The 27457-nt window shown below is 46.8% G+C and overlaps 1 protein-coding gene and 1 long non-coding RNA gene across 3 annotated transcripts in view; one reads left to right on the top strand and one right to left on the bottom strand.

Annotated features, from left to right (window-relative positions):
• The window catches only part of LOC146652857 (uncharacterized), a 134484-nt gene extending 118684 nt beyond the window's left edge, over window positions 1-15800 (bottom strand). Inside the window, exons 1-2 of the long non-coding RNA XR_014907521.1 lie at window positions 15638-15800; window positions 15527-15560 (exon numbers count right to left, since the gene is read on the bottom strand). This is a non-coding gene — a long non-coding RNA (uncharacterized LOC146652857). The remainder of the gene's footprint in view (window positions 1-15526; window positions 15561-15637) is intronic.
• Window positions 15801-16106: 306 nt separating this feature from the next.
• LOC146652856 (kinesin-like protein KIF26A) overlaps window positions 16107-27457 on the top strand; it is a 59666-nt gene continuing 48315 nt past the window's right edge. For both annotated transcript variants that reach the window (XM_085381392.1, XM_085381391.1), the window contains exons 1-2: window positions 16107-20662; window positions 24323-24760. In XM_085381392.1, coding sequence (XP_085237518.1) covers window positions 20636-20662; window positions 24323-24760 — 465 coding nt within the window. In that variant the 5' untranslated portion in view covers window positions 16107-20635. The remainder of the gene's footprint in view (window positions 20663-24322; window positions 24761-27457) is intronic.

Here is a 27457-nt window from a genome sequence, read left to right as displayed (position 1 = left end):
TGTTCTCCACCTTTCTCTCAGCTTGTACGGAAGCTTGGAAACGATAGCACGCATGTTGGCCGTGTTATCCAACTCCTCCATGTACTCCACATCCATCATTGCATTATGACATCCAGTAAGATAGAGGCTGAAAGCATGCAGAGCCTCTCCATCATCTGACTTGATGGTTGGCCAGTTAAGAGCCTTGTGAATGTATGCCACTGATATCTTGTAGGCATTTCCAAAGTGCTCTTCCAACAGTCTCTTAGCCGTTTGATATCCATGTATAGGTTCCATATGAAGACAACTCCGTATCAATTCTCGTGGTTGCCCACTTGTGTACTGTTCCATGTAGTACAATTGATCCTTGTCACTCTCTGTTCTATGCTCCACAACATGTTCAAATGACCGCATGAACAGCCGATACTCCAATGGGTCCCCTTTAAGTCACAGAAATGCGGCCTTTAAGGCTGCAGACCCTGAATTGGGGTACAGCCTGTGTCACCCCTCCTCTGCAGCAGGCCAGCAAACCACGCCCCCGACACAGCTTCCCCACCGGCCCACCGAGGCCGGGGACTAGGGATAAAAGGCTCAATAACAATTTAAAATTTATAATTTACAGTTTGATGATTTAAAGTCACACACACAACACGTCGAAAGGGGAGGGGCCGGCTGCTTCGAAATAGAGCACATTTCATTCATAATGTGGAATATCTAAGCCCATTATGTATTCATGATTTGAATCCTGGGTTGTGTGAAATCCCAGAAATACACCTTAGACAAAGTGAATCTGTGAACTAATATGTAGGTCTATTAGGTTATGTTGTGGTGATCCTCGGGTTGAAGGATGGGTGTTCATACTGGAGTGCATAATTAAAACCAATGGAAGATGGACAAGAAAAGTGTCATGGTCCCGGGCCATGTGGGCCCGGTATTCTCAGTTTTTGTATGTTTTGTATTTCATCCCCTAGTCATGCCTTGGTTCCTAGGTTCTTCTGTTAAGATGTTCCTTATTTGGTTACCTCCTGTGTGCCCCTGTGTAACTGTGAGCCCTCGTGTTTTATTCCATGTCTTCCTCAGCCCGTTATGTCTGTGTTTTCCCCGTGCTCTCTCTCCTCCTGTTTGAACCTCTGTACTTCCTGTTTGACTCTGCCTGTCTCCCGTCAGTGTTATGTTCACCCCGCCCTGTCTCGTTATGGTTATCTGTGTCAGCTGTGTTCCCCGTGTGTTCCCACTTTCCTCGTTAACCCTCTGTGTATTTCTGTCTGCGTCTCCCTCTGTTCGGCGTCGCATTCTCCCTCATGCTGTGTGTGATTCCCCCTGTGTTTCCTGGTGAACTTTATGTTAGTTTTTCCCAGTTTAGTTTTCCTATTATCTTTTGTCAGCAATAAAGCTGCATTTTGAGTTTATCCCTTGAGTCCGTGAGTTTTTGCGATTGGGTCCTCATCCTGCCTGCCACACAGCCGTATCATGACAGAAGAACGCGACCACGACATGGACCCAGCAACTCACAACCCCTCCGCTGAGCTCCGGGAGGATTTGATCTATACGGTGGAGTACCACTGTCAGGAGTGGGAGGCGCTGCCAGGAGACGAACATCGGGAGGTCGTAGCCGTCCGTCTACAGCGGATGGTGTCCGGACTCCCGTGGCTGTTCGGAGCGCTGCACCCCCACATCCGGGACTTCCTTGTTTCCACCGTAGGCGTCCGCCCGGAGCTGCCTCTCCAGTGTGAGGGGTCGGAGGACGTTCAGCCCGGTCCGCTGGAGGATTCGCGGCCCGGCTCATCTCCTCCCCCCTCTCAGCGAAAACGGCGCTCACGCCGCCGCCGCCCTAAAGTTTCTGAGCAAACTCCGGTGGTGAGTGACACTAACTGTTTCTTCCATGCCACTTCCAAGTCGGACCAACTCGGACAATATTCTGTTCCTGAGTCCGCAGTTTTTCACGTCTGTAACTCATCAGAGATGAACAGTAAGTTTGAAAATGACTGTGTTTCCAGGCCTCATAACATTTCTAAGTTCACCTCTGCACCTATTAAGCATGAGACTGAGTTCATTGCCCCCCTAGAGACTGCTGTTCAGGCTGACTTAAAAAACTCTGGCACTGTAGACTCTGTGTGCGTCATCCCAGAGACTGTTAACTCTGTGTCTGGTAATTCTGGGTCAGTTAATCCAGAGTCTGCATTACCTACCCTCACACCCATGTTTGAGAATGACTGTTTTTCCTTTGCTCCTCCCGGGTCAGCCGTAATTGACACACAGACTGATAATCCCACTTTAGAAAAGAAAAAGACTATTTTTGAGTTGCATACTTGTGAACTAAGTGTTAAAACAAACTGTCCTGAGGTTCCTCTTCCTGCTGAAACCAGAGGGGACCCCCTGGAAAATGAACAGTGTGTCTGCCAACCTCCAAAGGCTACACTTTCTGTTTCTCAGGTTGCTTGTGACCCTCTGCCACATTTAGCTTTTCCTGCCTTGTCTGCTAGCTCTGACTCTGTTTCTCCAGGGATAAAGAATGTTGCTCCTCTCGTGTTAACACTAGCTGATGCGAAGTCTGTTAACTCAGGTTCTGAAAACACTAAGACTGTGCATTCAATCACAACTGTTAAGGTTAAGTGCAACAAGTTACCGTCCGTCATGTGTAAACTGCTAGGGGAGCTCAGGTTGACTATTCCTGAGTTAGTTTCTCACCAAGTTGCCTCGGACACCGCCTGTGTTAACTCCCCAACTCCTGTACCTCCTATGTATAAGACTGTGGATGGTGTTTCTTCAGTCCTGAACTATGCTGCTCTCCAGCCTGTATATTTAGAAACGGTCTGTGTGAATGCTCCTGTGTCCGCAACGGATCCCTTTGTGCTCGGTATTACTGACTCTGACTCTGCTAAACCTGGATCTTCCTGTGCTATGACTGTTTTAGAGACTGCTACTCCTAACATGGACAGCTTAAGGCCTACAGAGTTGCCAGGAGTGACTCGCCATGAATCTCTATTGGCTAACACTGCTTCTAGCTCACTAACTCGATTCTCCCTGTGTCTGTTTCTGTTCCTGTGCTTCGCTCTCCGCCTCCAGTTCCTGTAACCAGGGCAGCGCGGGCCCAGCTCTCCCTTGCACCCGTATCAGCTCCTCGGGTGAGGGTGGCTGAGGTCCAGCTGGTCCCTGCTTCTGTCCCCAGCCTGGCAGAGGCTCCGTTCATCCCGGCACCCGTACCTGCTCCTCGGGTGGGGTTGATGGACACCCAGCCATTGCCTGTTCCGGTTCCCCGGGTGAGGTCAGCCGTGACCCTGCCGACTCCTGCACCCGTCTCAGTTCCTCGGGTGGGAGCGACAGAGGTCCAGCTAGCTCCTGCACCTACACCGGCCCCCAGGGTAAAGGCAGCCAGAGCCCAGCTCGTCCCTGCACCCGTATCTGTTTCTCGGGTGGGGATGGCTGGTGTTCGGCCAGGCCTAGCACCTGTTCCTGTTCCCAGAAAGAGAGCAACCCAGAGTCAGACACCTGCTCAACCACAAGCGCAACTACCACTTCAACTGGCTTTACTATCCATAACACAGTCTGTAGCTCAGTTGTTTACGCAGTTTCTTGTTTTGTCACCAGTCCAGGCTTTAGCACAGTTAGCAGCTCCATCTCCTGTTCAGTCATCGGTTCCACTACCTGCTGTTTCGCCATCACTGCGACATGCACCCCTGTCTTTAGCGCAGCCATCAGCTCCACAGTCTGCTCAGTCATCCGCTCCGTTACCGCCTCAGTCCTTTGCCTCATTGCCTGTTAGTTTGTCAGCTCAGTTATTGTCTCTGTCACCAGCTCAGTGCTTAGCCCAGCAACCCGTTCAGTCACTGCCCACCTCAGCTGGAAGCCTTTGTGAGCCTTCTTCGCCAGCTGAGGATTACGCGGTGCTGACACACTTTAAACTGACTGTTTGCCCTACACAGCCCCAGCCGTTGCATCCTAAGCCGGCTGTGTGCCCTGTGCCGCTACAGTCAGCACCCGCGGTGCCAGAGGTCCCCGCACCCGCTGGCTCTGCATCCGTCTCCGCTGGGGGTTCAGGGGAACCCCTCCAGCCTCTCTTCGTCTCCGCTGGCGGCTCTGGTCAGCCCGGCCAGCACCTCCTCGTCTCCGCTGGCGGCTCTGGTCAGCCCGGCCAGCGCCGCCTCATCTCCGCTGGCGGCTCTGGTCAGCCCGGCCAGCGCCTCCTCGTCTCCGCTGGCGGCTCTGGTCAGCCGTCGCCGCCGTTGCCGTTGCCTTGCGCGCGGCCGGCCTCCGGACCAGCTCTGTCTCCTGTGCCACCCGTCTGGTCGGCCCCCCGACCGTGTGGCCCGTGAACTTTTGTGCCTGTGGGCCCTGGGTCGGCCTCCTGACGTTTGTTATGAACTAGTGTCTTGTGCTCCGGTGTTTTCTGTTGGGGGTTTTGTTTCCTGTTTTGGTCCCTCCGTCCTGGTACCCCGCCTCCCGCCCTGGGTGGGGTGTTTTCTGTTTTGCTTGTGTTTTGGTTCCTGGGTTTGGGCTGTCGGGTGCCAGCCCTTAAGGGGGGGGGGGGTGATGTCATGGTCCCGGGCCATGTGGGCCCGGTATTCTCAGTTTTTGTATGTTTTGTATTTCATCCCCTAGTCATGCCTTGGTTCCTAGGTTCTTCTGTTAAGATGTTCCTTATTTGGTTACCTCCTGTGTGCCCCTGTGTAACTGTGAGCCCTCATGTTTTATTCCATGTCTTCCTCAGCCCGTTATGTCTGTGTTTTCCCCGTGCTCTCTCTCCTCCTGTTTGAACCTCTGTACTTCCTGTTTGACTCTGCCTGTCTCCCGTCAGTGTTATGTTCACCCCGCCCTGTCTCGTTATGGTTATCTGTGTCAGCTGTGTTCCCCGTGTGTTCCCACTTTCCTCGTTAACCCTCTGTGTATTTCTGTCTGCGTCTCCCTCTGTTCGGCGTCGCATTCTCCCTCATGCTGTGTGTGATTCCCCCTGTGTTTCCTGGTGAACTTTATGTTAGTTTTTCCCAGTTTAGTTTTCCTATTATCTTTTGTCAGCAATAAAGCTGCATTTTGAGTTTATCCCTTGAGTCCGTGAGTTTTTGCGATTGGGTCCTCATCCTGCCTGCCACACAGCCATATCATGACAAAAAGTTCAAAGCCATCAGGTGCTCAGTTTAGAAAAAAGAGAAAAGAAGAGGAGGAGAAACGAGCAAAAGATACAGGTAAGCAGATGTGTCATTGGATAATGGCAGGTCATCCTGAAACAATCAGAATCAGAATACTTTATTAATCCGTAAGGAAATAATGTGGATTACAGTTGCTCCAAGAAGAAATGGTAAAAATAGTAACAGTAACAGACTAAACTCCAAACAATACATTATGTTACAGATTTGAATAGTAATTAGTCATTGTCAATTGTTGATTTGTCCTGTTCTCATTGTATGACGAATTATGATGGCTGTTTGGTAGCCGTTTGCATACAATGCATACTCTCTCTCTCTTCAAATCAAATCAAATCAAATCACTTTTATTGTCACATCACATGTGCAGGCACACTGGCACAGCACATGCGAGTGAAATTCTTGTGTGCGAGCCCCACAAGCAACAGAGATGTGCAAACACAACAACACAAACGAGCAAAATACAAGAATGGCCAACCTGAAACTAATAAATGTATGTACTATATATAATAGTGTATGCATTTCTGGATGTGTATACTAAATATTTTCCTGTGTGTGTGTGTGTGTGTGTGTGTGTGTGTGTGTATACACATTTTTACAAATTAAATAGTAAAAAAATAATATATATATATATATATATATATATATATATATATATATATTATAATAATAATAATAAAATATATAAAATATACAGAGTTGAATATGTGCAAAACAAGTGGCATTTATATACAGTGTGGAGTGCATAATGTTGAAGTTCCAGTAGTGAAGCTGAGGTGTCTATGATGTGTTCAGCAGTCTGATGGCCTGATGGAAGAAGCTGTCTCTCAGTCTGCTGGTACGGGACCGGATGCTGCAGAACCTCCTTCCTGATGGAAGCAGTCTGAACAGTTTATGGCTGGGGTGACTGGAGTCCTTGATGATCCTCCCCGCTTTCCTCAGGCACCGCTTCCTGTAGATGTCTTGGAGGGAGGGAAGCTCACCTCCAATTATCCTTTCAGAGCACCGCACTACTCGCTGGAGAGCTTTGCAGTTGTAGGCGCTGCTGTTGCCATACCAGGTGGTGATGCATCCAGTGAGGATGCTCTCAATGGCACAGTGATAGAAGGTCCTGAGGATGTGGGGGCTCATGCCGAATCTTTTCAGTCTCCTGAGAAAGAAGAGGCGCTGCTGCGCCTTCTTCACTGTTTTGTTTGTGTGTACTGACCACGTAAGATCCTCAGCCAGATGTACACCAAGGAACCGGAAGCTGCTCACTCTCTCCACAGCAGCGCCGTTGATGGTGATGGGGGTGTGTACTTCTCTGCACCTCCGGAAGTCCACTATCAACTCCTTTGTCTTTGCGACGTTGAGGGTGAGATGGTTGTCTTGACACCAGTGGGTCAGGGCGCTGACCACCTCCCTGTAAGCCGTCTCATCACCGTTGGTGATAAGACCCACCACTGTAGTGTCGTCCGCAAACTTCACAATGATGTTGGAGTTGTTAGTGGCTGTGCAGTCGTAGGTGTAGAGTGAGTACAGGAGAGGGCTCAGTACACACCCCTGTGGAGCACCAGTGTTCAGTGTGATGGGGGATGAGGTGATGCTGCCCAGTCTGACCACCTGGCGTCTGTCAGACAGGAAGCTAAGGATCCAGCTGCAGAGGGAGCTGCTCAGTCCTAGATCCTGCAGTTTCCTGTCCAGCTTCGAGGGAACGATGGTATTGAATGCTGAGCTGTAATCTACAAACAGCATCCTCACATACGTGTCTCTCTTCATAAGTGTGTGTTTCTCTGGCGAAATTCAGTATGGTTCCGACAACAGTTTTATGTTAATGCACAATCCTTAATATGTTTTGTGTGTGTGTCTGTGTGTGTGTGTGTGTGTGTGTGGGGGGGGGGCGCCAGAGGGAGTGTTCACCCGGGGCGCCAAACAGGCTAGGATCGCCACTGCTTACAATAGAAAATAGACATAAAAAATATTTATTCTGTGACCCCAGTTCCACTCAGTCTTGTTTTTCAACAGTAATCTGCTGAAATTAGCCGGGCTGCTTTCATCTTTAGCTGAGGAGAGAATTTAATTCATTTCACTAATCTAAGCAATTAAAAAGAGCCACTGAGGTTCAGCTTCAGACTACAGAATGAACACTTTAATAAACGCTACAGCTTAAATAAAAGCCCCCTCCCCCCCCCCCCCCCCCCCCCCCCCCCCGGAACCTGGAACACTTAGCAGATGCTCTGAGGCCTCGCTTGGGTCTGACTCAGGTCATATTCCAGTACAAATACTGATTACCTGAAGATTATGGAGGCAAAGGTCAAAATAATAATGATGATTCTAGTTTCCACAGCAGGAAGTTCTGACTCTGCCTCCACCTGCAGGCCTGCGTCCGTGCTGTGAGGAGGCACAGTGGTTCTCCTTCTCAGTGAGTCAAACCTGAGCACCAGCACCCTTCAAAGGAGGCTCACCGCCACTTACATTCACCCCCACCAGCTTTCAGTCAGTGACAGCTTCACAGCAGCTACACCAACCTGTCTGTCGTCTCCAGCTCCTCCCACCCCCACCACCCAGGAACAAGAACCTGAAGGCATTCCCACCTGCAGAGTCGAGACAGAGGTGTTAATCCTGGACCTGGTGTAAAGACCTCAGGACCGGCTCCTCGCTCACTGACCTCCACCCCACTTTAAACTCCTGTGGGTGGTGTTAGAGCACCATCAGCATTATGTAGCTGAAGTGTGCTGATGAGCCGTTATGTAAGCCCGTGTCAGAGCCTGTCCTGTCCCACTGTGTGAAGGTTCACGCTTCAGCAACATCATTCTCCACCCACAGCCCGTGCACACCCAGCGTCCCTTTATTCTGCAGTGGAAGCACAGATTTCCTCGGACGCTGAAGGAAAATCAAGCCAGAGAGTTCATAACTGAGCACTGGTTAAGCAGAGATGTACTCACAGTACTGGAACATGGCTCGGGGACGCGGGCCGGACTACAGGAGATATACGGTGAGTATCACACAATGCAAACCACTCTGATCCTGCTACACGTGAGACAGATGAGCACAAACATCTGTCCTAGGTCTACGCTGAGCTCACTGTTGAATGTGCTTGGCATCATTTCTAAAGCTTGATTCAGACTAACTTCAGTCCGAACTGATCCTCAAGTCTTTTCGGTACATGTCGGTGTGGAGTTGCTTTTCTCCCACGGTGCACATCAGGTTACTGCGTAGGGTTAAAATGGCGTTCTGGTTATGGCGACGTATATTTCACACGGCAGCACGATGGCACGGTGGTTAGCACTGTTGCCGCACAGCAAGAAGGTCCTGAGTTCAATTCCACCATCAGGCCGGGGTCTTTCTGTGTGGAGTTTGCATGTTCTCCCTGTGTTTGCGTGGGTTCCCTCCGGGTACTCCGGCTTCCTCCCACCGTCCAAAGACATGCAGCTTGTGGGGATATGTTAATTGGATAATCCAAATTGTCACTAGGTGTGAATGTGCGAGTGAATGTGAGGGCGAATGGTTGTCTGTCCCTGTGTGTTGGCCCTGCGACAGACTGGCGACCTGTCCAGGGTGTACCCTGCCTCTCGCCCTATGACAGCTGGGATAGGCTCCAGCACCCCCTGTGACCCTGAAAAGGATAAGCGGAAGTGACTGGATGGTATAGTTCACGTATAAATGTGTCAAACTTGCTTTGCTGTACTTTCATGCAGCTTTCATGTCTCGCTCTGATTGGCTTGATGAAAACAACCTGATTGCCCTGTTTTTGTTTTAATTAATTATCAAAATAAATATTTTGATAAACAACAGAATAAATATGTGCTGCTGTAGCCGACTCCTGACCAATCACAACAATCCATTTTACTCTGACCAAAACCCGACTCGTTTCAACAGAGGATGCCACATGACTCGAGCACGCCGAGGGTTTGGTTCCATCTGTTCTTCAGGTATCCACACTCCTGGGTTCTCAGTGGAACGCTGTTCACGCACAGCTTACCTGGTCAGTTTGGATTAAAGACATTTTCTATTGAAATTAGAAAACCCGAGACCAACAGACAAGACAAAAGTTAGAGCTGAAAGTAGAGACGGTTTCTACTGGTATGAGTGATCAACAGTCTATTGCTCCCTTTCTTTCACATGTGCTCAGTATTTATGCCCTTATACTTCTGTGTCTCTGAATGCATGCCCTGTTCTACACACTCCACATTAAATGTATATATGCACACCTGTATGCAGGTGGTGGAGGGGGACACGCCTCTTCCTTTGGGCTCCACCTGTTGCAGGAAACGCCTTCATTCTGCAGGAGAGGACGAAGAGGAGGAGTTGAGGAGGAGCTGCGCATCTCGGCCCAATCCCGAAGGCTCGCTGTCGGCTGGCGAGCTGAGCCGCTATGGCGAGCCTGAGGAGGAGGAGCTACAGAGACTGTGCCAGCGCTGCCACATCATGGCGTCCCAGCTGAACCGACAGGCTGCTGCTCTGGCCGACACCGCAGCGCTGAAGGTCAGAAACACATATGCACACACGTGTCTCGGAAACACGAAACCCGGCACCAGTGCAAGGACATCACTGATGTAGTTTCTGAATGTCTCTTTAGGCCTGTGGCGAGGGCGAATAACAGCGCCTGCCGAGCCACAGCCGCCTTTGAGGCGTGACCACAGGCTCCCATGAATAAACGTTAAGCTCTGTGGCACTCACAGATACGTCATATACATCCTGTATGTTCCACACGCTACAGTTTGTGGTTTTATTGATGTTTAGAAAAACGTTCCCATTAAAAGGAGGCTGGCTCCAGGCTCCAAGATTCACAGGGACTCTAACCCGTGTGTGACCACTGCACTCACCTGTTCTGTAGTTGTTTTCAGTTTGTTGTCAGTATTTGAGTGTATGTCGATGCAGGCAGGCCTGCGGTCTCTGATAACGCCGTCCACTCAGACTTCTCATCGTTTCCTTTGCTCATGTAGTTTGATGGAGTTCATGTTTCTGTATTTGCTATGAACTTTGATTGGGAGATTTGGAGGTCCACTTCCTGTCCTGGTGAATGTTTGACACTGAACTCCTTTGTCAGGCTTTTTTTTATATCAATGCATGAACATCAGAGTGGCTCACGTCTCCGTTGGGCCAAGCAAGCTTTGCTCTTCGCTCTCGCTCGCTCTGCAGAGCGGGTAGCTGTGATTATTCTGATGATCTCTCTGGTCACCGAGTCGCTGCTCGCTCTGCTGAACACAATAACATCACAAAGTCTGAATTACTTGTGTTCCTTCACTCGCCTCTTTAATCTCTTTTTTTCCCCTCCATCTCGTTGTTATGTGTATTTTAAGTATATATTAGATCCAGAGAAAATAATTTTATCCTGGTATGCAGGAAGTATTTAGATCATGTATGGAAGGAAAAATTGTAAATTATTACTTGTAAATACTGAAATCCTTAAAATGAGCACTGACCGCCAGTTTGTGTTAGCTGAATTAGAACAGCCTTGTTCACTGACAGTCCGACGGATTAAAGTGTTTCCGGTCCGAGCATCTCCAGCGCTGGACAAGCCTCTCGTCTCTTTGTCTCTTTCATTGAACAGAAACGCATCTGCGGTCGTTCTAGCTCCAAGTTTAAAGGAAGTACAATGTAACTGCAGCCGTGGGACTCATGGTGTCCCGATCACTAAATATACGAAGAATCCTTCTCAGTGTGGACATGAGGATCAGCAGCAGACTTATGGCTGACCTTGTGCTGCGGATGGATCGCCTCAGACGTACTCTCTGCTGGACTTCGGTGCATCGTTTGTGTCTTCTTCCTGCCCATCAGGGACCCTCAATGTGAACAATTTAACCCTTAACCTCTATATTCCTGTTAATGTCTTCCTGTTAGCCTATCCAGAGCTCATTAGTTAGCAGTACGTCATCATCTGCCCTGATTTCACCAGCCCGCCAAACATCTCTGATATTTAGAATAAACTGATCATTGTGTGAGAGCTAAAAGGATCTGACTGGTTTGTCTGTTTGGACCCGGAAACGTCTCCTGGTGTCAGACTGATTTAGCTCGTGCATGGTGATGGGTATTTTATTTGGAGCAAGCAAAAACAATTTCATCAGTTTCTTCTCTGATTTCACGTAAATCTGCGCTAGAACTAAATTTCTACAAGTTTTCACATTTGCTTTAATCCTGAATCCTGTTTGATTATGGTATGCGCTACTGCTAAAGGTCTCGCTCCAGTAAAAGCCCTGAGGATGTGCTGTGTCAGCAGCAGCTTTATAAGCCTGACCTCAAGAGCCCGACAGGAAGTGCTGAGCGTCACTTCTGCCTGTGCATTCAGGCCCAATATTATCCTGATCATCACCACAGCACATATCTCACTTCATGATGGTGATGGGGATTTTGCAGGTTTTGAGGAGAATAAACTCTGAGCTCGGGTCTTCAGACTTTAAAAACCCAATTTAATGCTTTCAAATGGGTCATGTGAGCAGGATAGTAATTTAATGAAGTTCTTCCATCATTAAATATATAAACCCAGTTTACTTAATTGATTCTCCGCATAGTGTTCTGTTTTTGATGCTCAGAGCGTACAAGCTGATAATAATTTCTATGATTCAGGTTATAGGTTTGATTAATTAACAGCTGGTTTCATAGGCAAACACACTGTGGACTCCTGTATGCACACACCGGGGGGCACTGCTGCACATCATTTTCAGAGCATGAAAGAATGGCTTAAAGAGAAACATCTAGGCTGTTTGTGTGTTGCACATAAAAGCAGCCGGCAGCTCTGATGTGGAGTCTGAGCGTCTTCTCAAAGCTCCAAATAAGCATCAGAGTCAGTGAAAGCTCCACCCTGCTGTCTGACTGCAGGGACACAGACACTGAAACATAATGCTCTGAAATGCGGACTACAAGAGCATTTCTTTCAGAGTCTGAGACCCCGAGGAGGCCTGCTGAGATAAATGACTGTGTGATGGAGGGCAGATGAAGCTCCACCTCCTGAGAGGGAAGCCCCAGATCTGTTAGAGACAACAAATGGAGTCCACACTGAGCTGCTAATGCAGGCCGGCACGGACTGAGACTGATGGGGTGGTTGTAGCTCAGGTGGTAGAGCGGGTCATCTACTGATCGGAAGGTTGGTGGTTCGACCCCTGGCTTCCCCAGTCTGCATGCCAAATGTCCTTGGCATGTTATCCTTGACTAACCCCAAATTGCTCTCCGATGCATCCATCGGAGTATGAATTTGTGTGTGAATGTTACTTAGAAGCTTGTGTGAATGGGTGAATGTACAAGTTGTGTACAGCGCTTTGAGTGCTCAGAAAGAGTAGAGTAGTGCTATATAAGAACCAGCCCATTTACCATGATGATGCTCTCTGCAGGACCTGCTCATCGACTCCATCCTTCACCCCACCAGCTGTAACAGGAACATCTTCACCCTCACAGAAAACATGCAACATATGTGACCTTCAATCAAACATCTAAGGTTCTTCTTTGAGGCTGTGAACGAACAGACAGATTTCACAGCTTCAGAGCAGCTGAGGTTTCTCCTTTTCTACTTTTGGAAAAGACTGGAGATGCACAAATTTACATTCTTATCCATTCATACACAGTCACATCGTAGCCCTGCGAACATCCTGTCAGAGGTTTAGTTGAGGTTAGCAGGGAAGGAACATCTCCTACATCCAAAAGATAATTCTTTGTTTTTAAATTAATCAGGTCCCAATCAGCCCAAATAGCAAAGAGAAATTAAAAATGCATGCCATTAAAGAGATCAGGTCTTACGAGTTAAAGGCTTTACTCAACTTTATTTCCTGTGGTGAGAAGAGCAGAGCGGGAGAGAATAAAACTCTGCTTCTATAGTGACGTGTTTCTATTTTCCCGTTTCCCGTTTCTGTGGTCCTATGTTTCTATTTTCACGTTTCTATGGTCACGTGTTTCTGTGTTCCCGTATTCACGTTTCTTTGGTCACATGTTTATATTTTTACATGTTTCTGTGTTCATGTGGCTCTATTTCAACGTTTCTATGGTCACGTGTGCCTATTTTCACATATTTCTGTGTTCACTTGTTTCTATGGTCACGCGTTTCCATTTTAATGTGTTTCTATGGTCACATGTTTCTGTCACAGCTGCGGTGGCAGTCGTGTAGGGTTGAAGGGGAAAGGACCCAATCGCAGGCACTAATGATGCAAAGAGTGGGCTTTATTTACATGAGGTGATAATACAGACAGAGCAGAGATGGGACAGACGGAAACTAAGAACAAACCTAAACGGGGACAATCTAACCAACAAATCTGAAACCATAACTCACAGGAAAACATACTGGGAGGAACACAAGATGACCAGTAAGAAGCAGAATAAAACACAGGGTTTATATACACACAGGAGCAATCAGGGAATGGGAGACATTGGGAGACTGTGTTTACATTTCTATTTTCACATGTTTCTATGTTTACATGTTTCTAGCTCCTGAAACTTCTCTGGCTTCAGTTTCAGGATCGTTTCAGCTCATCCTTAAATCCTGAAAACATTCTGTGTGAACACTGATCCACGGCGCCCTCTGTGTGGCCACGCCCCCATATTATTTCACTCACTGTCCGTTTTCATTTCTCTTGGTGATGAACTCAGTCATGTGTCGCAGTCTCTGATTAATTTGCCAGCTACTCTTAATTAACAGATCAATGTGTGTGTGTCTCTGTGTGTGTTTTTTCAAACAAATTCAGACAAATTCATGTTTGTTGATAAGCATTTGAATTTCATTAACTTGCAACAAAATAAAAATGTAACAAATAAAAATGAAATTCTAATGAATCAGACAAGTGCAAAATCTGACTGTAATAAAGACAAACTGTTTTTAGCACTGCTGATTAGTGGTGGGCAGATCAATCCAAATATCAGTTGTATACCAATACCAAGTCAGCATAAGTATCGGATTGATACTAGCCTGGTGAGATCGATTCTTTACTTTAAGTTCCGCTCTTGTTTGCAATGTTGTGCTTTCGGCAAAGACGAAACAGCCAGGTCGCCAGACTCACCGCTGCTGTGTCAGCACAGAGCAGGCACACTTTGCTCCCCCTCCCCCCTCTTGTGCTTAGATATTGCGTTGTTACGTGACTTTGGTGATAAAGTGGCTTAAATATTATTTTTATTTATTTATTTATTTAATAATTTTTTTTGCCTGTCCCGTTTGGTTCTTTTGCCATCAGAATTATTGTCTAAAGGCGAAGAAAGATGCCCAACGGATTTACTTTACCAAATGGACCATCCCAGCCTTGCCGTAATGGTCTATTTGATTCACCTTTTGGTGTTTATTTTATTTTCACTTGCTAAATACAGGACAGACTTGACTGGGGAACAGAAAGGTGAGAAAGAAAGACGGAAAGAATAACAGCGGAGAAGAGGGACGGTGATGAAGGGCAAAAAACAAAAAACAACAAAATAAGCAGACAAAAAATACATATATCAATCACCTGGATCACCTGTTGAGAAAGAAAAAAGGAACACAAGCAGAAGAAAAAGAGAGCAATATAATAAACAACATCACGATGATCTATGGGAATATAACGGTAAATACTAAATAGTAAACATTATTGTGCAGCACGTAAGATCGACAGCGCACAGTGTGCTTTGAGGTAGGAGCCAAAAAGGGTGTAGTTTGTATGTGTGAGCACCCGTGTGTACACCTGTGAGCATGAGCACGCTTGTATTTAAAAGGTTCCTTCATGTAATGATCTGGGTGTCGGGAGCCACAGCCCCGTCCACCAGGGCATGAAGCAGGTATGGAGGAGAGCAGGGGCCCGTTCTTCGTACCTTGCTAAGTAAGTTAGCTGGATTTGATTGTTGACGATTTCGCGTGATCTTGGATCGTTCGGTTCCCCGAAGCTCCTCCGGGACTTGCTGTCATAGCAACAGAGCCGTAAGCGTAAACCTACTCGGGAGCAGGTTTACTTTATGTAAACAGGATTAGATCGCGGCCACGCAGGTATGTCCGCTTCATTTATACGAAAGCAACAGCGATATTCCACCACTGTTTCACCATAAATAAATAACATCAATGTAACTAAAGACAATGCAGCACCTGATCCATTTATTGATTTCACACAGATACATACAGGTCATTTCCTAAAAAAGGGAAATGTACTATTAACATTCTATTACATGTATGTGATTATTACAGATGTAATTCATATTTCAGAGTAGTAATTGCAAATTACTTCGTGTAATCAAGATGAGAGACCACGGCTATAAAAGCGAAGGTGGATTTGGGAAGCCTGTCGCAGCCATGTCCTGTCCGTATACGCGAGCCACCCATTGCGGAAGGTGCAAGATTGATAAGGAGAGTTTTCAGAATTCAGCGTATATTGCGGGACAGACAGGATCCTTTAGCTCAGCGCGACAGTGTGCTCATAGAGAGATATCGATTTTCCCGTGAGGATATTATTTACTTAACCAACTTGTTGACGAGGGGGGTGCAGGACCACCACCTGTCTTTTTTTTGCTCTGCCCTTTTCTTGGTTGCTGTTATAAACAAACAAACAGATTATTTCAGGGTCTCTTTCCAAGAGACGAAAAGCAATATAAGTGATAAATATTACCATGCTGTAGAATATTCTTATATTTCACTTTTACTTGTTCCCATGTTCTAGTGGGTCCTGTTGTGGCTCTAATGTGAAAGGGGATATAATATAACATATTATAATATAATGTAATATAATATTGGATAATATAGTGTAATATAATAAATCTACCCTACCGCCTACTGGTGTTGGCCAGAGGGGCCGATGGCGCGATATGGCAGCCTGGCTTCTGTCAGTCTGCCCCAGGGCAGCTGTGGCTACAACCGTAGCTGCCTCCACCAGTGTGTGAATGTGAGAGTGACTGAATAGTGGCATTGTAAAGCGCTTTGGGTGCCTTGAAAAGCGCTATATAAATCCACTCCATTATTATTGTTATTATTAAATTACTTACGAGTTTAATTTGTCAGCAACTTTCTGCCAGCCCTCTCTCCTTGCTTTTGCAGCCTTTGCAGTGTTCCCTTGCGTTTTAATTAAACTCTGAAACTCCTGAAATCCCTCACTCAAGAGTTCTTGCTCTGCTGCCGAAAAATACCGAGCCGAGCGCGCTCCGTCGACATTTTCGCCGACCAATCAGAGGGTTGCCGATCAATGTTTCCACTATCGATGCGTAGCCCCTTTTACGACACCCAGTGATGTCACATTACTGCGTCCAGCTGTACTAATCGTCAACAGCAGGTGTGTTCGGGGAACCAGATTAGCGAGCTCACGGTTAGCGCGATGGTTTGGTCTTGGATGTGTCATTTGATCTTGGATGTAGTAAGCGACGTACGAAGAACGGGCCCCAAGACTCCAGACATCCAGAGGCCCTCAGAACACAAGAGACCAAGGAAGAACAACGGAGGGCCAGCTGCATCAATATCCCAGAAAGAGCTGAGGAGAGCCCCAGATGAGGGGTCACTCAGCTGTGCCAGAGTGACTGAGCCCCAGGCAAGTACAAGTGATTACAATAATCACTTGTACTTGCTGTAACAGTACATTCAACAGCTGCAGCTCTCCCGCTGCCAGCGGTACACATCACCAACACCACCAACAACAACAACAACACAAGCAGAGCATTGTTGATGCTGCAGCATTGCTGCAGGTTGCTTCACCAATCTCCGACAGCTACAGCCAGGACTGTTTTGAAGCACGCGCCTGCAGGGTCCCCGTGAATCTCGGCGAGGAAGCACTCCTCTGCCGCCACACTGATGATTAATGAGTTAATTAGCAGCGAGGGAGGCGAGTTCAGCTCCTGCCTTTAAACACGCTCAAAAGAGCCATTAGCTCTGAAAACTCTCTCACGGCCTCGCGGGAGAATTAGAGCACTGATTGATGCTCTATGTAGGTGTGGCAGAACCAGCTCTGACATGAGCTTCATGGTAAATGGTAAATGAACTGATTCTTATATAGCGCTTTTCTACTCTCCCGGAATACTCAAAGTACTCTTCCCCTAAGCACTGACTCTAAACTGAGTGCTTTTCTAACAACATTCACACACACATGCTGCACAATAATGTTTAATATTTAGTATTTACTGTCATATTCCCATATATCATTGTGATGTTGTTTATTCTATTACTCTTGTTCTCTTCTGCTTGCTTTCTTTTTTCTTTCTCAGCAGGTGACCCAGGTGATTGATATATGCATTTTTTTTCTCTGCCCGTTCTGTTGGTTTTTGTCTTTTGCCCTTCTCCCCCGTACCTCTTCTCAGCTGTTTCTCTTTCCCTCTTTCTTTCTCCCCTTCTTTCCCCCAGTCAAGTCTGTCCCGTATTCAGTAAGTGAAAATAAAATAAACAATAAAAGGTGAATCAAATGGACCATTACGGCAAGGCTGGGATGGTCAGTTTGGTAAAGTAAATCCGTTGGGCATCTTTCTTTGCCTTTAGACAACAATTCTGAGGGCAAAAGAGCCAAACGGGACAGGCCAAAAAAACAAAAAAAAAACAAAAAAACATTCACACACACATTCATACTCCGATGGATGCATCGGAGAGCAACTTGGGGTTTAGTATCTTGCCCAAGGATACTTGACATGCAGACTGGAGGGGCCAGGGATCGAACCACCAACCTTCCGATCAGTAGGTGACCTGTTCCGTCTAAAACTTTTTCACTCTGTCACAGAGAAGCAGGAGTGTGGCCTTGTGCTGGGGAAGAGCGCTGCAGAGATTTAGAGAAGGTCAGGGGCAGCTTCACTCTGTCTTTAGATAAACTTTAAACCACAGACTGTATATCAAAGGTGGATGTTGCAATATCCATGAGGGGTGGATCCAGTTGTGAGCCAGCGCTCTCATTGGCTGATGACTTGTGACTGACAGGTAGTTAGCCAGAGTGAGCATGCTCTGAATAATCCAGAACATACAGACTTCATGTTTCACTCAGTAAGACCAAAATCACTCAGGGAGGGGCAGCTATCTGCTGTGACCGGTTGGGGTGAGAGAAGGAAGACAGCATAAAAGACATGCTGTGGAAGAGAACCAGAGATTCTTCTTCTTGAATTTGCCCCTCGATTGGCGGTTGGTTGTCGCATCTCCGTCGGATGTCCTTGTTTCGAAGGCGGTCTGGGAAGTGATACTCATAATACTTGCCAAAGGCAGCGCATCTGGAAAACTTAGAGTTTGTTGAACCAGAGATTAATAACAACTATGAATAGGGATGGGTATCGTTTAGGTTTTATCCGATACCGGTGCCAAATCGGTACTTTTGAAACGGTGCCGGTGCTCAAACGGTGCTCAAACCAGTGCTTAAAGAATGGAGAACACAAAATTGGTCCAAAAACCTCTCATGTTCAGCTGGTTTTTTGTAAAAAGATAACAATGTTAGCCTTTTCTGCAGCTGTGGGGCATATATGGTATCACTCTTGGCTGGAAGCAGTGCTTAAACAATGGAAAAAACACAAACTTTGTCCAAAAACCTCTCATGTTTAGCTGTTTCCCTCTTTTTCTTTGGTCATTTTAGCCTTTTTGGCCAGGGTGAAGGGAGTATCTGCCATCAAACAAGAAGACAGCTGCATGTAGCTATGATGATGTTTGCTAGTTCACCTTACATGCATTAATGTAATAACGTGGTTAGCCTACTCAATGTAAATTGCACCCGAACAACATTAAGCTACTCACGCAGAGAAGAACGGCTTCTGCTGCCATCATCATCCGTCATCACTACATCACTACACTGGCAGGGCTAGGGGCCAGGACTCTCCTCTTCGTGTTTTTGGGGGATGTTGCTAACTCCGGGTCCGATAACAGGCAACCCACCCGCAGTAGATGTGCTCGGTGTGAGGTCTCGCAGCAAGCTACCAAATACGGCGCATTTCTCGGCTTTTTAAAAAAACGCTATGCATCGCCAGGTGTTTCATCGGATTTGAGGTGTTACCGCCTTTGACAGTATCACAGTATCAGCTTAAAGCACTTGTTGCAGGCTGCTGAGTTTGCATATTTTGCTGTGAAGTACAGCCAGACTTTTGACCGCTTCGCCTTGGGCATTTTAATCTGTAGCTCTGCTCTAACAGAACGTACGTACCTGGACCCGCCTACTATCCTCGGAAACGTAAAATGATTGGCTAGAAGTGTATCACAGCTCAGGAAAAAAAAAGCACCGAAATAAAGCACCGAAATGTGCGCTGCTTTTCGGTCTGGTTACTACCGTTTATGTCAGAACCGGTGCCATCATGGCACCGGACACCGGTACCCATCCCTAACTATGAATCATGTGATTAAAGTGAGTGTGAGGAGCATGCTCGGATAGTAAAGGGCCCTCCTGAGGAGCTACACAGCGGTCCTGGTGGTCAATAATATAACACCCTGAAACACTTTGAGTGAGCTCACCTCAGCACATCTTCTCACCTCCAACACCTTCAACACCTCCACCTCCAACACCACTTCCAACACCTCCACCTCTGCTTCAGAGCAGGTATTACTCTTGAAGGGATTTCATGCATCATATTTAAAACGTTGATATCCTTTGTGAGCATGCAGCCACAGCTGTGACTGACCACAGTGAGAAAAGGAAGTGACATCAGCACAGGGCCTGCTGCAGATGCAGGGTCCCAGCTCATGGAACAGCTCTCTGTCATGTGTGTGCATAAAAAGTGATTTAAAGAGAGGCGCCGGCTGCTCTCAAACTGAGACTACACTCAGCGTGGAAGTAGCTTCGGGATCAGACTGCACAACCTGGACTATCCAGGGAACCGGGGTCAGCTGGTCCAGGGAACCAGGGTCAGCTTGATCAGGGAACTGGGATCGGTCATTCAGTCTGTTTGCAAGTGTGTCGGCTTGAGCGGTAAGGTGTCAGCAGGTAGAAAAGGTTTGATAGTTTGACGTTACAAAGAGTTTGAGCTCCAGATGAGTTCAGTGATGATGTCATGATTGAAGCTCCACCTACAGCTCCTGCTGTGCGTGTTTCAGTCAGGTGGGTTCATGAGGTTCTGCTCGGTGTCTGTTTGCAATGATCTTGTTCAGCTTGAGCTGTGCATCTCCTGGACATGGTCACATTACGTGAAAGCTTCTGACTGGATGATCTTTTAAATCATTTTAGGAAGTTGCTTTTTGATGATAAATATTAATTTCATATTTTTTCCCCATTTTACCTCATCTGGCTCTCTCCATCTGTCAGCCTCCTCTGTTACTTCCTCTCTCTCATGGCTCGTATTAGGCTGTAAAAGTTCAGAAGTGGTTCTTGTTGATGAGGTTTTTTTTAACTGAAATCCTGCCAGCTGCTCTGCAGCAGCAGATGGGAGAGGTCAGAGGTCAGAGAGACTGTCAGAGAGATTTGTTTGTGTCGGAGCAGCTGGTTTCTGAAAGTGACTCCAGAGAGAGGCTCTTTATTTGGGCCAAAGTGAGAAATTTCTTCACGTGAACATGAACACAGTTCAACTCCTACATGGAGCTTGCCGCAGCAGCCAGCAGGACAAACGGCTGCAGGGCCGAGGAAACGTGCACGTTTGATTTTAGGGTGAAGCTCTTCAGCTCGGGCTGTTGGGCTGCAGCTGTCTGATTGGTCATGTGAAGTTATTCCAATCATGCAGGGCGCCAACCTCCATTGATGATCAGTGACTCGAGTCAACAGGAGGTAATACCCTGACACAGCCAACTGTAAATCTGAGGTTGACAGCTGTGTATGTGTGTGTGTGAGTGAGTGTGTGTTTGTCTGTGTGTGTGAGAGTGTGCATGTATGTGCATATGAGCATGTATTCGTATCTTCGTGGGGACCAAAAATTGGAAGTTTACTATACTACACACTTATGGGGACCTAAATCCCCGTCCCTACAAGTTTGAAGACATTTTTGAGACTCTTTTGAGACTTCTGGTTTTAGTGTCAGGGTTACAGTTAGATTATGGTTAGGTTTAGAACAGTGGTTCTCAAACTTTTCACAATGAGTACAACCTCTTAAAATATATGGCTCTTGAAGTACGACCCTTATGACCGACATTAAAGTACAGTAGAATAGGCCTATTTAACACCACATACAGTTTACACGAGACAATTTTATTTCTTATATGAATGTTATTTATTTTAACTGTCATAAACAGGATGTGACATGTGATAATAATAACAACTGTACTGCATTAAAACATTTGCAACAGGTGGGATCTTGGAGTGATGACCTGATGAAACCTAGTTGCGGGCCCAAACAAGGATGTTGTGTTTTTAACATGTTTTACTGCTATTTAATCTGAACAAGCCCCTAAAACAGTCAGTGATCACCGACGGCCTCTTTCAGTTTTTATCATCACTATTCATTTTCAAGCTCAGTTTTTAAAACCTTACGATGTAACTACAGCTCAGCAGTATTATTATATTGCAGTACATTATATTGCAGTTGTTCTCCTGACATTTGTTCATAACCATCGGGAACCCTCACTGAGTGGAAAAAAAGTTAGCGTTCATCCTCCAGCTTCACTGTGTTTATATTATGCTAACATAGCTGTGTCACTAGCCACCACACAGCACATCATTATATACCAGCTAGCCCAACATCGGTAACCCTACAGACACCACTGCTGTTTAGTTTTCTGTCTTCATTTACAGTGGGGCAAAAAAGTATTTAGTCAGCCACCGATTGTGCAAGTTCCCCCACTTAAAATGATGACAGAGGTCAGTAATTTGCACCAGAGGTACACTTCAACTGTGAGAGACAGAATGTGAAAAAAAAATCCATGAATCCACATGGTAGGATTTGTAAAGAATTTATTCGTAAATCAGGGTGGAAAATAAGTATTTGGTCAATAACAAAAATACAACTCAATACTTTGTAACATAACCTTTGTTGGCAATAACAGAGGTCAAACGTTTACTATAGGTCTTTACCAGGTTTGCACACACAGTAGCTGGTATTTTGGCCCATTCCTCCATGCAGATCTTCTCGAGAGCAGTGATGTTTTGGGGCTGTCGCCGAGCAACACGGACTTTCAACTCCCGCCACAGATTTTCTATGGGGTTGAGGTCTGGAGGCTGGCTAGGCCACTCCAGGACTTTCAAATGCTTCTTACGGAGCCACTCCTTTGTTGCCCGGGCGGTGTGTTTTGGATCATTGTCATGTTGGAAGACCCAGCCTCGTTTCATCTTCAAAGTTCTCACTGATGGAAGGAGGTTTTGGCTCAAAATCTCACGATACATGGCCCCATTCATTCTGTCCTTAACACGGATCAGTCGTCCTGTCCCCTTGGCAGAAAAACAGCCCCATAGCATGATGTTTCCACCCCCATGCTTCACAGTAGGTATGGTGTTCTTGGGATGCAACTCAGTATTCTTCTTCCTCCAAACACGACGAGTTGAGTTTATACCAAAGAGTTCTACTTTGGTTTCATCTGACCACATGACATTCTCCCAATCCTCTGCTGTATACTCCATGTGCTCTCTGGCAAACTTCAGACGGGCCTGGACATGCACTGGCTTCAGCAGCGGAACACGTCTGGCACTGCGGGATTTGATTCCCTGCCGTTGTAGTGTGTTACTGATGGTGACCTTTGTTACTTTGGTCCCAGCTCTCTGCAGGTCATTCACCAGGTCCCCCCGTGTGGTTCTGGGATCTTTGCTCACCGTTCTCATGATCATTTTGACCCCACGGGATGAGATCTTGCGTGGAGCCCCAGATCGAGGGAGATTATCAGTGGTCTTGTATGTCTTCCATTTTCTGATGATTGCTCCCACAGTTGATTTTTTCACACCAAGCTGCTTGCCTATTGTAGATTCACTCTTCCCAGTCTGGTGCAGGTCTACAATACTTTTCCTGGTGTCCTTCGAAAGCTCTTTGGTCTTGGCCATGGCGGAGTTTGGAGTCTGACTGTTTGAGGCTGTGGACAGGTGTCTTTTATACAGATGATGAGTTCAAACAGGTGCCATTCATACAGGTAACGAGTGGGGGACAGAAAAGCTTCTTACAGAAGACGTTACAGGTCTGTGAGAGCCAGAGATTTTCCTTGTTTGAGGTGACCAAATACTTATTTTCCACCCTAATTTACGAATAAATTCTTTACAAATCCTACCATGTGGATTCATGGATTTTTTTTTCACATTCTGTCTCTCACAGTTGAAGTGTACCTCTGGTGCAAATTACTGACCTCTGTCATCATTTTAAGTGGGGGAACTTGCACAATCGGTGGCTGACTAAATACTTTTTTGCCCCACTGTATGATACATTTTAATTTTTGCTGTGGCGGATAAGATGCCGGATTTTTGGCATCACGACCCTACTTCATGGTTCGTGCACTTTGAAACTCAGTTTGCTCTTCGTGGCATTTCAGCCGACGACACAAAATACCATCATGTGGTGGCCTTGCTGGATCAGCTGTCCACCCGCCGTGTGATGACCCTCCTCCGGGATCCCCCCACCCAAGGGAAATACACCGCTCTCAAGGCACTGCTGCTTTGGCGCTACTCCCTCTCTGATGCAGAGTGGCTGAGAAACTCCTCTCTCTCTCGGGCCTGGGTGATGGTACTGCACTCAAGCTTATGGAGGGCACGCTGTCCTTGTTAGGAACGGATGACGGCGGATTCCTCTTCACTCATGTCTTCCTACGATAGGTGCCTCCCCAACTACCTGCTGCTGGTCGCGAAGGATTACCACTCACTTGCAGAAGAAGCGGATCGCATTCTCCTGGCTACCAGGAGCTTTGGCATCAAGGGTTCCGATTCACTGGCGGCATCTCCCGCAGCCCTACCAATTCTCCCACCAGCGCTCCGTAGCGGCCACGACCGCTGGCGATAAGGAAGGGCTACTCTTTATAGAGGACTGACGCTCAGTGACACATTTTCTGGTTGACTCTGCCTCCCGGAAAAGCCTCAGGAACTCTCGTGTCGTCTTTGCATACCTCCACAATAGTATATTATTTAATCTTTAAAGAAAATTGAGATTTTCCGCATAGCACCAGAGACAGCCTGTGTGCCGTACCACTCTTTGAGAAAGACTGGTTTAGGGTAAGCGGTTAGGGAAAAGCAAAATGTCAATTAGATGTCCCCACAAGATATGAATACCAGATGTGTGTGTGTGTGTGTGTGTGTGTGTGTGTGTGTGTGTGTGGTTTTCCAAGCTTGCTGCTCTGACAGTTTTTGGTTGTTGATTCATGTTGTCGTCCAGCTGTACCAGCAGTGAGCTAACTTATTTTGAGATTATTTCTGCCAGCTTTAATTCTTCATGGTCCTCAGCTGTGTCAGTAACTGGATTTTGGTGTTCCTGTTATTTTGTCCAACCTTCCACATGACTGTCCTCTCTCTCTTCACCTCTTCCAGGATCTGGCCTATGCCTCCTTCCTCTTTAATAAGCTCCAGCGTCTCCAGTTGCCTCGCCGTGTTCGCCATACTTCTATCGAAGCCCACTGTGATGTATGCGGTGCCTCCTTCCAGCAACTGAGGCAACTCGCTCTGCAGCGGGCTCTGGGCATCAGCGGGGAGATGGCACCACGCCCTGCCACTCCCAGCGCTGCCCCAATCTCAGAGAGCAGCTGGGTCTGCAACGAGCTCCCAGTGAAGCAGCAGAGGTGGAAGCACGAGGAGCAGCAGCAGGAGGGAGGAGCCCCATGGAGATCGAGCATAGTGCAGAGCACCTACCTCGGTGGGGGCGGAGCTAAAGGGCTCGCCACAGTAACGCCCCTTCCCCTGAACCCAGCTCAGAACCTGGAGGGGGTGTGGAGGGTCTCCTGCTGCACACCTGAGCTTCGAAACAGTGCGGTAAGCACCCTATTTAGCTAGTTGTTCAGGAGAACCACAGATGTCAAGGGTCAGGGGTCACCTGGGTCAGGATTGTATTTTCTCCAAACGTGCGCTCTCTGCTGGTCTCCATATGAACTGTTCAGTTATCTCACACCAGTTATGGCTCCACCTGTACTCACTTGTGCACAACTGTAAACACACACACCTGTGCACACCTGTACACACGTGCACACCTGTACTCAGAAACCAGAAGCTTCAGCCTCACATTTTTTTCTGCATGTTGGGTCTGCGCTTCCACAGGCCCCGCTGGTTTAGAAACTTATTCCTATTAACGAAGCAAGGAAGCAAGACAATCAGCGATCGATCAATTTCACTTGCTAGCAAAGGGAGCCAGACGGCAGCAGTCCTCTGCCCTCGGTCCTCTGCCCTTGGTGTCAAACGAGTCCAAAGAACCAGCTTCCCCTGCCGCCTTTTATTCTGTTACACACAAACAGTTACAGTACACACAAGCACCACCCTAATACCCCCCTTATGGTTCTAAAAGATAAGGTACTATGTGTGTATGTGTGTGCACGTGTAAGCACATGTGTGTATGTGTGTGTGTATATGCATGTGCGAGAATGTGTGTGTGTGTATGCATGTGAGTGTGTGTGTTTGTGTTTGGGGGTGCGTTTGTGTGACCTCCTGCCCACAAAAGGGTCATAAAAGCAGGAAGCTTACTAAACAAGAAAACAGAACCCTCACATAGGATGTCTCATAATAAAACACTATAGCCTCCCCCACCGTTCAACAGGCTGGGCATGTCAATAGAAACAAAAGAATGTCATTGATCCTATAGTTTGTAGGGAACGCCAGGACTGACATAATGAATTAATTAAATAGACCATTAAATAATTAATTAAAATGAGAAATAATTAATTTAATAAATATTTATGACACCTTTAATTAATTATTGACTGTTTTAATTAATTAATAACACATTTAAATAATTATTGACAGTTTTAATTAATTATTTACCGATTTATTTATTTAATTCATTATGGCACTATTGTCCCATTCATGTCTCACTTTGAAATAATTTTATCTGTCAGCCTCACCCATCAAACTAAGTGGGCGGGGTTGCCACTGCAGCTTCTCTAACATTTGATTGGTTGCTGTGCAAAGTAAGTCAAGACAGGTCGATCCTAGATAATCGATGGACTTGGGGAAACCAGGTATCCCAGAATGCATTTCAAATCACAGGCAGTAATGGTGGTGGTGTAAAGTTTTAAAATGCCAGCTGTTTAAATTACAGCTACTTATGCAGTAACCATGGTAACCACGGACTCTGAGCGGCTGGATCGACGGAGGTCAGACAACAATTTTACATATATGATCTTAAAACAGGGCACAGCCACTTTACGTCCTAGCCTAATATCAAATGTGAACTCAGACTGAGTCTATGTTTGACGTTTTTTTTTTTATATCTAATCTTCTCTCTCAAACATTTAAACAGCAGCGAGTCTGCAGCTGAGGGAATACAAACTCAAATTGTCAGAACAGGTTTGATAGTTTCTTCTGTGTATTAATTTGGTGATTTGTTAAATGTACAAATGTTATTCTAATCTGCTGCTGAGTCTCTTACGCTGATGAAAATGCAGAAAACACAGATCACGAACACCTGTTCAACCAATCACTTTCATTTCACTTTGATCTGTGACAAACTGACGCGCTCATCTCTGTTACAGTGTTGCGTTAGACTGCTATATTTTTTTGTTCTTTATGCTGTAGATTTTCACGTCTCTGGAATAGTGGGCAGTAATAAGGATGATTTTCTGTTAAATCATATTGATATGACCCGTGAATTATTCGTAGATGACCGTTAGATTAGTCAGCTGGGAAACGCTGGGTTAACTCAGAGAGCTTGTGGAGGTAAGCATCAACGACACAGAGCTCTCAGTTCTCACTCCTTCTTTATTCGTGTCCAACATCAACTGCGCATATCGCGCCACAAAACACAGGAACACACTTCCTATACACTGGGTGTGAGTGGAGCCCTCTAGTGGTCCACCACACATGCCCCCCGAACACCCAGCAGAACTAGTCCAGGACCCGGGGCTTAAGCAAACGGCCGGAACGGCTGAACCGGGGGGTGGGGAACTGACAGAGGGCAACCCAGTCCGGGAGCGAGGCTGGCACTGGCGGTCAGAAAAAGCTGCAGACGAGTCGGACTCCGTTGATTTTGGGTCGCTCCTGGGGGAAAAAACAGAATCCATCAGCCCGGTGACAGGTGGGCGGCCGCGGCGAGGGGTCTGGGCCGGGACCACCTGATCCTCTTGCATAACATGTGCAGGCTTAAGTCTGTCAACAGAGACAACCTCCTGCCTACCGCCAAAGTCCAAAATGAAATGTTTGTTGCTTGGTTTAAGAACTCTGTATGGCCCGTCATATGGTGGACGCAGCGGAGTCCTATGGGCATCGTGCCTGACGAAAACGAAAGGAGCAGAGTCCAACGAACTCGGAACAAAAGTGTCAGGCAGGCAGTGGTGCACAGGACCAGGAACAGGAAATGAGTCTCTTGGGGGGGCGAAAAGGCAACAAAGAGGTATCGAAACATGGGGGAGGGCTCTCAGGTAAGAATTCCCCAGGGACCCGGAGAGGCTGGCCGAGGACCAGTTCAGCCGGGAAAACCCCGAGGTCTTCTTTAACCGCGCTACGCAATCCCAGCAAAACCCA

Source organism: Rhamphochromis longiceps, linkage group LG15, assembly GCF_057381845.1.
Source record: "Rhamphochromis longiceps isolate RC_006_pf linkage group LG15, R_longiceps_female_GT1.1, whole genome shotgun sequence".
Lineage (NCBI taxonomy): Eukaryota > Metazoa > Chordata > Actinopteri > Cichliformes > Cichlidae > Rhamphochromis > Rhamphochromis longiceps.
The sequence above is the reverse complement of the archived record's forward strand: the minus strand, read 5'-3'. Positions and strand labels throughout refer to the sequence as shown.